Source organism: Erythrolamprus reginae, chromosome 2, assembly GCF_031021105.1.
Source record: "Erythrolamprus reginae isolate rEryReg1 chromosome 2, rEryReg1.hap1, whole genome shotgun sequence".
NCBI classification, from domain to species: Eukaryota; Metazoa; Chordata; class Lepidosauria; order Squamata; family Dipsadidae; genus Erythrolamprus; species Erythrolamprus reginae.
Window position 1 is genome coordinate 103483690 of NC_091951.1, and position 11718 is coordinate 103495407.

General features: G+C 40.0%; 1 protein-coding gene across 1 annotated transcript in view; it reads left to right on the top strand.

Moving 5' to 3' along the window:
- The window catches only part of ADAM19 (ADAM metallopeptidase domain 19), an 84576-nt gene that overhangs the window by 34721 nt on the left and 38137 nt on the right, over positions 1 to 11718 (top strand). Inside the window, exons 5-6 of the mRNA XM_070739005.1 lie at positions 2233 to 2309; positions 5750 to 5942. Coding sequence (XP_070595106.1) covers positions 2233 to 2309; positions 5750 to 5942 — 270 coding nt within the window. The remainder of the gene's footprint in view (positions 1 to 2232; positions 2310 to 5749; positions 5943 to 11718) is intronic.

An 11718-nucleotide genomic window follows, 5' to 3' on the forward strand; every position in this document is an offset into this window, starting at 1 on the left:
TAAAAGTGAAGAGATTGGCTATAACCTTTTCTTTTACTTCAATAGCAAAGTGCTAATACGTGAAAATCCTAAATTTAAATTTGTGTGTGATGTCTGTATCTTCTAAGCTATGTAATCTAGAAGTGCTCATAGACTTAAAAAATGGATATGGTCCAGGAGCTGATCTTTCAACTTCTGCCTTCTGCTAAGTGGGATCTGAAAGCCTGTTAGCCTCTCAAGGCCTTCCTAAACTAACATGCCAGCTGGCTCTTGTCCACGGACTTCTCTTCTGACTGGAAAAATGTTGACTGGATAGCAGCACTTCAGATAGCGAATTAGGTGGTTTACAAATAAGTGTTCATAATAACAGCTTTCTTCTTCTCTACACTGTAGTTTCCTAAAAGAGGCTGACTGTGCAAAATTGTAATGGCTGTTGGGTTGTGGATTTCTTTTTGTTTATTTCTTTACTAGTTTTTCTAGTGCAGTACAGCTTTATCATTTCACAATATGTTTGTGGTTTTTCATAAGGATAAAATCGTAAAATACTAGCTACTACAGAAGTCAGTAAAACTTTTTCAGCCTGCCTTCTCTTCAATAGAATAATAAATGCATTAGTACATACAATTCTCTCTCACTTACTTTTAAAGTAGAAATAGTTTTCCAAATTATTTTCCCCTCCACTACAAAACACCATATTTTTCTGAGTATAAAATGCACCTTTTTCCTCCCTAAAAGAGGCTGAAAATTTGGGTGTACTTCGAATGTAGCTTTTTTGAAGCTTCCCCCCCCCCCAGCCCTAACTAGGTGCTAACTATCTTCCCAGCTTCCTATTCCCTCAGAATAAGTTTTTTTCACCCCTGTCTTTGCCAGCTTATTTTTATTCCTACCCCCTCTGAAAAAGTGGTGCCTTTCAGCCCAAATGTAATGGTAACAAACTTCCTGGCTTGCTGCTTTTTTTTTTATTTCTACTCCCTTCGAAGCAGTTTTTTCTGCCCTAAATCTTTGCAGGCGTCTTTTCATTCCTACTCCCTCTGAAAAAGGCTTTTTCAGCCCTAACCAGGGGATAAAATAATGTGCTGACGCTGAATAGACTGAGGACGCTAGCTAGATGAATACCTGGTAGGCATAGTTCCCTCTAAGCTGAGCAGTGAGCAATCGCTCACTTAAAAATCATCATCAACTCAGAGTTTTCCAAACCTGCCCAGAAGCCGAGAGGGAAAGAGTGAGAGGGAAGGAGAGAGAGGGGAAGAGAGGAAGAGAGAGAAACAGATGGAAAAAAGAGAGGAAGGAAAAGAGAAAGAAAAAGAATGGGAGTAAGGAAGAGAGAAAGAAAATCAAAATCTAGTTTTAAACTAGCTCAACTATTTAAGTGGCATTTTGATATTGTTAGAGTTGCCCTATTATGAGCTCACTGTTATAGATACACAGTACAGTATTTTATTTTGAAATTCTCTGAGACAAAACAGGGTGGGTTTTTTGTTTGCTTGCTTGTTTGTTTATTTATTTATTTATTTATTATTTCTGTGCCGTCCAGTCCCGAAGGGACTGCCGCTCAGACACTATACTTTTCCGCCCACCCCCCAAAAAAATTAGAGGGAACACTGCTGGTAGGTAGATTTTTCTCGCTATTTTTGTCTTCCAAAACTAAGGTGCATTTTATACTCCGAAAAATATGGTACTGTCAAAATTTACAAATAAATGAGGGTATCGAGGGCACAAAGGAAATATTTTAACTAGGGTTGAAATGAACGGTCCTTGCTGCTATCTGAACTTAGTTGTTCAACCAAGCTCAGAAAACACCAAGAACCTCTCAAATGAGCATATGCATACAAAAGTAAGTGGGGTCAGAAAGCATACTAATCCATAACATGATTTATGGCGTTGTCCAAACATTTTGCTAAGCCATTTTTTATTTAATTGTTATTTACTGAAAACTGTAAATAGTTGGGTCTAACAAGACAAACCTGAGATAAAACTAAGGTAACTATTATGGCTTAGACCAATATAGGAAACCCACCCATTATGGACAATTCAACTATAAGTTTTATTTGGGTGGGAATGAGTATAGGGAGAGATTGAAAAGAATTCCTTTCTCCAGAGAGTTAAATAAGCCATGGTAGGATCACTTGTATGCCTTTTCATGCCTACTTTTTATTTAACTCTGACTTGGATCCTTACCAAATGAGTGAGGAAAGATAAATGAATCTGCAGGATGAGGTTACTTGCTCATGACACTTCCTTTCACCCTCTCAGGATAATTGCTTTTACCATGGAAGAGTGAGGGCCATTCGTGACTCAAGTGCGGTGCTCAGCACATGCAGAGGTATACGGTAAGTATCTAGCTCTTTCATGCATTTTTGTCTACAAAGTAACATTTGGACAATCACATAATTCACAGTTAAAAGTTAAGGGTGATAACCAAAGGACTTAAAAAAAAATACTAGGTAAAGGAATGGCTAAATAGTGATGGACAAAAAAGAACCCTTTTCTGTATGCAGCTCTGCTGTTTTTTTTAAAAAAAATAGTCTTTATTAAATATATACATAAAGAGAAAAAGACAAACAAATAATCACATAGAAACACAAAAAATACAAATATAGTATATGCACACATATATATGCATAAGTGTTTATATCGAAGACATCCAACATTAATGTTGAAACCTCATTGTGTTTTGGACAAAATAAATAAATAAATGTGAATCATTCTGTTGACCTTTATCCTCTACAACCAATCAATAGTATATAATCATCTTATACATCCTAAGTATACAGACCATATGAATATGGTATTTTTGTTTAGGCTAATACAATTCATATCTTATTTAATTCTATTAAAACATTATTTGTGTACATTTGCGATAGCTTTTGCTTTCATTCTATCCTTTGTGCCAATTCAAATTCAAATAAATTACTTAACATTATGTACTTGTTAGTTGATTTGTAAAATTACATATTTATGTCTACATTGATATAATTCAAGTTTTATTTAGTTCTTTGAAACATTATTTGTACACATTTCAGACAATTTTTTCTTTCACTCTTTCCTTTGTGTCAGTTCAACAACAGGTAGATTGCTCAAATCTATTTATTTGTTGGTTAATTTCTAAAAATTACATATTTCCACTCTGTTCCTTCCGGTCCATGTGGTGAGATAAGAGGTTAATTCTTCTTTATGTTGTGTTAAATCACATTTTATTGTTTTATAGTTTTAGATGATTAGTCCCTTAAACCAATATTTCTGAGCATGATCTCAGAAGGATTCAGTAAGCTTTAGTTGTAATGTTCTTTCCAAATACCATAAGATAGGGATGGGCAGTTTTTGGCAACAGGACTACTGCTGGAGTTGCTCCCTTTCCTTCTCCTCCACCATCACCACCAACAGCAACACTATGGACTACACTGAAATGACCACACGGAGGGAGGGGAGAATACTGATACACTCATTTATTTTAAGAAACTTAACTTTTTACAAAGAAATATCCCACTACACCTATTTTACTATTCTTTTAAAAATTATTTCTTCAGAATTTTGAATCAAATTTCTGTAGACTGATTTTTAAAGGGCTTCAAGGATCGTGAAAAAAAGAAGCTAGCTACAGGGTAGCTTCACATAATTCAGAAGTTGGAAGTTGGTTATCCTTGCTGTAAAAACAAATGTTAATTTATATCCAGGGATTCAATTTTTTGGGGGGGGAGGGGGAATCTACAGTCTTCCTGTTTAGCTTATTTGGAACAAGATAATTGACTGTCTAACACAGTATTATCCACCGTAACTGATAGAAAGTTTGCGGAATTTGGAGTAAGTGGGTTCTTTTTCCAAGCTTGCCTGGAGACATCAGGGATGAAATCTGGAACTTCTGTATACAAAGCAAATCTCTTCAAAAATGCTACAGCTTGTCCCTAATTCTAACAAATGTCAGGATCTTTCCATTTTCATTCATTTTCGCCTTTCTTTAGCCTGATATTATTTATCTCAGAACAGTTTTCTGAATATTTATTGTGGTCTTAATATTTGTACCAATCTTGCAAACATCTGATTCTTATTAGTATGAAGTTCTCACTTAGTAATGGAATTTTGCAAAATCCTTGGATAGAAAGGAGCCTTTTCTGCTGATTAACATATGCTAATTCTACAGTGCACTTAAGAAATTAAACACATTGTTTTTTATAAACAATGTTTATAAAAACATTGATTTCCTTTTGGTCACTTCAGAGCCTATTGAAAGCTGGGCTTCTGTCCAGTTAGGAAATAGCTTTGGCCAATTTAAAAAAAAATCCTCAATGGTCTCAAAACCAAACTTAATGTAAACAAATTGTCTGGGTGTATAAAAAAATAAAGTCTTCCTTTTATGACTGATACACAAGATCTGCACAAAATAGAAAGCAATACAGATGTAAGGTGAACCACTTTCATCCTTCCCTCCTTTTTCTGGTGTTTTGGGCCCTGGCTTCAAAATTTCCAAGCAAAATTGTAGTTTGTTATTAATTTTTTTGATTAACTGCTCAGTTGATCCATATACCAGCCAGCATTCTCTACATTATTCTAATACATAATTTGGGATTTCTGATAAAAAAGCAGAAGATAAATTCTTGCATATGCTTTTAATTATTGTGGAAAAATAAAGCAAAGAAAAAGGAAAAAGGGTAACTACAAACAATTATTTTTTGCTTTTTAAACTGATGTACATTAAAAAAAAACAATTTGGAACTCAGCATTTAATTCTGAATTATAACACTTAATATTTCAATAAAATAGTTCTATTTGTAAGATATTACCTGAAACCTGATGATATTAATTTTTATATAGAAAGCAGGAGTATGTTGTGAATACAGAAATATTGACTGAAACTCATTCCACATGTATGAAAACAGGCCAAACAGTAGTGTTTTCAGCAATTTATCACATTCAATTTTATTTATTTATTCACATAGCTGCTCACCTTATAAACATGCCTATGTGATGTAGCACATATAATTATAAATGAATAATATTGAATATATTCCTTACTTTTTTTAAAAAAAGCAACATTATTGAAAGATTAGGAGAATATTTACAGATAGAAAATATATTTTACTAAAGAGAGAATTGGGTTTTTCAGAGGCTGATATCCATAATAATTTGCAATAGTTCTCAATGACTTCAAAAGCCTTCCTTCCAGAAAAAAACTGTTGAGCTTGAAAAAGCAGACACGATTAATTGATTTTTTTTGTTTATTTATTCCTTTGTTTCAATTAATTTATATGGCTGTCCATCTCTCAGCAATGATTTGAAGTAGCTAACATAAAGTTAAAAGTCAATTTTAGAAGAACGACCAATAACAGTAGCAATAGATATACATAAACTGTTTAGCTTGCTTAGAACTGTGTATTTTAAAGGCCTTTTCTATTTTATCTTGAAGCCCTCTATTTCCATTACTAATTTTACTTTAAGATTCTTTTTTCACTTTGTTTTATTGTAATATATTTAATATTTGTCTCCTTATAACCATTTAAGAAAGTGTAATGGTCTTTGGGGGTCTTAGAAATAGCCATGTCTTTCCTGTGTTGGGTTTAAAATTTAAAATCTGGGATTTTATTAAAAGTCCTGGTTAGCTTTGAAAATGAAGAATAAAACGGGCTTAGCAACTTTCCAATATTACTAAATGGCACTCTAGTAAATACCAACTCTGAACTACATCTTACTTAATTCTGTTGGGTTTTTTCCCTCTGCTTTTCTTTAGCTGATTTGCCTTCCCTGCCTTCTGATGGTTTGTTGAATTGTTTTTCAGTGGCCTTATAGTTATAAGCAACAACCTCAGTTACATCTTAGAACCTCTTCCTGATAGCCAGGAGCATCACTTCATCTACAGGTCTGAGCATCTCAAAGTTCCTCATGGAAGCTGTGGAAACAAGCATTCGGAGTCAAAGGTGACAGATTGGCTTGCAGAGTTGACAGGTCGAACTGAACCCCGTTACCACAGGGTATGTCTGAGTCACTCCTCCTATCTTACAGGATGTAGCAACATCACCCTGTGATGTTTTTCCCCGTGAGGGAGTAAATAAGGTGGTGCATTTGTTAAGCTTTCAAACTGCTCTATATAGGCTATTCCAAAAATCATTCAGTCGCCAGCAGTTAGAAAATATAGGCTAGTTTATTATCCCAATGCTGATGGATGAAAAGCTGAAGCTGAGAAATAATTGGTAGTCCTTGCTTATTGACCCCTGGTTAAGTGACTATTTAAAGTTGCAATGGTGCTGAACAAGTAATATTTTAAATGGTTCTTGAAATTCTGGCTGTCACAGTGTCCCTGGATGCTTACCAACCATCTCACAATTATGACGGTTGCAGTGCCCCACAGTTATGCCAGCTTCCCACAAGCAAAGTCAAAGGGGAAACTGGCAGGAAAGTCACTCAGGTAAATCTGTTCCCCCAGACTCAAAATCACTCATGCACATCACTGGTACTGTAACAACCCATATGTCCTCCTCCATCTGGAGCAGGTCTGAAATCACTTACATGCAGTTTTGCACCTACCACACACGTTCACCCTTTGGGAGCAGTTACTGACATCCCCCCCCCCCAACTTTTTCATTTCTGTTGGAAAACAATTGAGCAGAGAAGAACCAATTCATTTCTGAGGTCCTTAAATATTTTCATTGCTTCATAAAGATGTTGAGACTGTAGAAAGAGTGCAGAGAAGAGCAACAAAGATGATTAGGGGACTAGAAGCAAAACCATATAAAGAATGGTTGCTGTAATTAGGTATTTCTAGTTTGATGAAAAGAAGGACGAGGGGTGACATAATAGCGATGGTCCAATAAGTTGCCACAAAAAAGAGTCAAGTATCAAGCTATTCTCCAAAGCATTCGAGGGCAGGACAAGAAGCAATGGATGGAAACAAATCAAGAAGAGAAGCAGCCTAAAACTTAGGAGAAATTTCCTGACAGTTAGAACAATTAATCATTGGCGCAGCTTACTTTCAGAAGTTGTGAATGCTCCAACACTGGAAGTTTTTAAGATAGCAATTGGATAAGCATTTGTCTGAAATGTTATAAGGTTTCCTGCCTAGAAACATAGAAACATAGAAACATAGAAGTCTGACGGCAGAAAAAGACCTCATGGTCCATCTAGTCTGCCCTTATACGATTTCCTGTATTTTATCTTAGGATGGATATATGTTTATCCCAGGCATGTTTAAATTCAGTTACTGTGGATTTATCTACCACGTCTGCTGGAAGTTTGTTCCAAGGATCTACTACTCTTTCAGTAAAATAATATTTTCTCATGTTGCTTTTGATCTTACCCCCAACTAACTTCAGATTGTGTCCCCTTGTTCTTGTGTTCACTTTCCTATTAAAAACACTTCCCTCCTGGACCTTATTTAACCCTTTAATATATTTAAATGTTTCGATCATGTCCCCCCTTTTCCTTCTGTCCTTCAGACTATACAGATTGAGTTCATTAAGTCTTTCCTGATACGTTTTATGCTTAAGACCTTCCACCATTCTTGTAGCCCGTCTTTGGACCCGTTCAATTTTGTCAATATCTTTTTGTAGGTGAGGTCTCCAGAACTGAACACAGTATTCCAAATGTGGTCTCACCAGCATTCTATATAGCGGGATCATAATCTCCCTCTTCCTGCTTGTTATACCTCTAGCTATGCAGCCAAGCATCCTACTTGCTTTCCCTACCGCCTGACTGCACTGTTCACCCATTTTGAGACTGTCAGAAATCACTACCCCTAAATCCTTTTCTTTTGAAGTATTTGCTAACACAGAACTGCCAATACAATACTCAGATTGAGGATTCCTTTTCCCCAAGTGCATTATTTTACATTTGGAAACATTAAACTGCAGTTGCCATTGCTTTGACCATTTATCTAGTAAAGCTAAATCATTTACCATATTACAGACGCCTCCAGGAATATCAACCCTATTGCACACTTTAGAGTCATCGGCAAATAGGCAAACCTTCCCTACCAAACCTTCCCCTGTGTCACTCACAAACATATTAAAAAGAATAGGACCCAGAACAGACCCTTGTGGCACACCGCTTGTAACCTGACTCTGCTCAGAATACTCGCCATTAACAATAACTCTCTGATGTCTACGCTTCAGCCAGCTGAAAATCCATTGAACTATCCAGGGATTAAGTCCAATCTTCACTAATTTATCTATCAGCTCTTTATGTGGAACCGTATCAAAGGCTTTGCTGAAGTCCAGGTAGGCAATATCCACGGCACCACCTTCATCCAACACCTTTGTGACATAGTCAAAGAAATCAATGAGATTAGTCTGACATGATTTGCCTTCAGTAAAGCCATGCTGATTTGGGTCCAATAAGTTATTGTTTTTTAGGTGCTGATTTATCCTCTTTTTGAGTAGAGTCTCCATCATTTTAACTACAACTGATGTCAAGCTAACTGGCCTGTAGTTACCAGCTTCTTCTCTACTGCCCTTCTTGTGGATAGGCACAACACTGGCCATTCTCCAATCCTCAGGAACATCTCCTGTTAACAAGGATTGGTTAAACAAATCAGTCAGGGGGGTAGCAATGACAGATCTGAGTTCTTTAAGAACTCTGGGGTGGATGCCATCTGGACCCATTGCCTTATTTATCTTTAATCGTTCAAGTTCTTCTAAGACATCGGCTTCTAAGATCACTGGAGCTGAATCCGTACAGCTGGAAGCAATGTTATATCCCTCTATAGTTTTATTTTGTAAGGTGTCTTTTGAGAAAACTGAACAGAAGTAGCTATTGAAATGGTCAGCGATCTCCTTATTCCCATTAATGCATGTATTATTCCCGGTACTAAGCTTCGTGATGCCGCAGTTTTTCTTCTTCTTATCACTAATATATCTGAAGAAGGTTTTATCCCCCTTCTTTAGAGATTTGGCAATTTCTTCCTCTTTTGAGGCTTTAGCAGCATATATTATCTGTTTTGCCTCCTTCTGTCTCATTTTATACACCTCCCTATCAGCTATACTTCCAGACTCTTTATACCTCCTATAGGCAGCCTTTTTTTCATTGACTATAGCCCTTACATCATTGCTAAACCATAGCGGTTTCTTCTTCCTTTTACCTTTAGTTATTTGTCTTACATACAGTCCAGTGGCTTTTAAGATGGCCTTTTTTAATACAGTCCACTGGGTGCTCGCTCCTGCCATTTTATCCCTCCCCTTTAATTCATTATCTAAATATCCCCCCATTGCATTAAAATTTGTTTTTCTGAAATCCAATACTTTGGTTGCATTATAGGATTGCTCACAATGCGTTTTTACATCAAACCACAAACATAGATGGTCGCTGCAACCTAAATTTTCTCCCACCTTGACATCTGAAACCCAATTCCCATTCGTAAAAACTAAATCTAGAATATTCTCCCATCTAGTTGGTGTCTTAACCAGCTGTGCCAGAGCTGATCCTGTAAAGGCCTCTACTATATTCTTACTTTTGCATGTAAGGGCACTGGGGATATTCCAGTCAACATCAGGCATGTTGAAATCACCCATAACCACAATACAGTGATCCCCCGGTTATTGCGTCCCCGACCATTGCGAACAGGCTAATTTGCAATTTTTGAACCCGGAAGTCAGAACACCATCTGCGCATGCGTGCCCTTTTTTTCCTATGGGCACGCATGCGTAGATGGCGCCGGGCAGATCAGCTGCTGGGCGGCTTCCCTAGGTCTTCCCCCTCTTGGCGGGCATCAGCGAGGAGTTTCCCCACTGCCCACGCAAACTCCTCACTGCTGCCGCTTCGCTCGGGCCGCTTCCCAGCTGAGTAGTCAGCTGGGAAGCGGCCCGAGCGAACGGCTTGTCCGCAGCCTGCCTGCCCGCGCGCCCGCGGCTCGCGCGCCCTTCTCCCGCCCACGCCGTTCGCTCGGGCCGCTTCCCAGCTGACTACTCAGCTGGGAAGCGGCCCGAGCGAACGGCTTGTCCGCAGCCTGCCCACGCCGTTCGCTCCCCCTCTTGCTGGCGGGAGAGCGAGAAGCCCTCCCCAGCACCCGCTCGCCCGCCGTTCGCCGCTCTCCCGCCCTTCGCCCGGCCACCCGCCGTTCGCTCGCTGCTTGCCCGGCCACCCGGGTTCGTTTGGCTTGAGGGCTCAGTTGGGAAGGCGCGCGGGTGTTTTAAAACGTCGCCGCCGACATGGGGGGCTTGCTAGCACCCCCCCAAACCCGGGTTGGGGGTTCGGGGGGTGTGCTAGCGAGCCCCCCATGTCGGCGGCAACGTTTTAAAACACCCGCGCACCTTCCCAACTGAGCCCTCAAGCCAAGCGCAGAAGTTCGCCTTTGGCGCTTGGCTTGAGGGCTCAGTTGGGAAGGCGCACGGGTGTTTTAAAACGTCGCCGCCGACATGGGGGGCTCGCTAGCACCCCCCCAAACCCGGGTTGGGGGCTTGGGGGGTGCTAGCGAGCCCCCCATGTCGGCGGCGACGTTTTAAAACACCCGCGCGACTTTCCAATGAGTCCCGAAGACAAACGCGGAAGTTTGACGTTTGTCTTCGGGACTCATTGGAAAGCCGCGCGGGTGTTTTAAAACGTCGCCGCCGACATGGGGGGCTCGCTAGCACCCCCCAAATCTGGGTTGGGGGTTCGGGGGGGTGCTAGCGAGCCCCCCATGTCGGCGGCGACGTTTTAAAACACCCGCACGGCTTTCCAATGAGTCCCGAAGACAAACGCGTAAGTTTGACGTTTGTCTTCGGGACTCATTGGAAAGCCGCGCGGGTGTTTTAAAACGTCGCCGCCGACATGGGGGGCTCGCTAGCACCCCCCGAACCCCCAACCCGGGTTAGGGGGGGTGCTAGCGAGCCCCCCATGTCGGCGGCGACGTTTTAAAACAGCCGCGCCGCCCCCAATCTTCGGCCCCTCGCTAGCGCTGCGGAAGTAAAAACACCATCTGCACATGCGCAAATGGTGTTTTTACTTCCGCAGCACTACTTCGCGAAAACCCGCTCGTTGCGGGGGGTCCTGGAACGGAACCCTCGCAATGATCGGGGGATCACTGTATCTCCCTTTACTGCCATTTGGGTAATTTCATCCACCATCTTGTTGTCATATTCCTCGGATTGCCCTGGAGGCCTATAGATCACCCCAATTCTAATGACAGAACCTTCTTTATTTTGCATGCAAATCCAGAGAGTCTCTAGATCTTGACATGTATTTTGAATTAGTGTTGTTTTTAGACTTTCTTTAATATAAATGGCTACTCCACCTCCCCTTCTGTCTATTCCATCCTTCCTATACAGTGTATATCCTGGTATGGATATTTCCCATTCATTAGAATCCTTAAACCATGTCTCAGTTATGGCAACCAGGTCCAAATTATCTCTAGATATTATGGCCATTAATTCACAGAGCTTGTTGCTCAAGCTTCGAGCATTCGTGCACATTACCCGAAGAACATTATTTTCATTATTAGTTTGCCCCTTATCATCAACAACTACATCTATTTTATTTGCAGCTCCCTTTTCATAAGCTTCCAAAAACTGCTTTATCCTCATTGGTCGGGGACAGAAATCACCCACATCAGTTACATCTCTGTCCCCTTTACCTAGTTTAAATGCCTGTCCAAAAAAGTTCTGAATTCCTCACCGAGTACCTGGGTACCTCTGTATGATGGATGCAAACCATCCCTCTTAAACAACTCCCTATTAGACCACCTACTGACATCATGACTTACATAGCCAAAACCTTCAGCTTTACACCACTGCCTTAACCACACATTAAACTCTCTGATACACGTTGTTTTATCCTCTT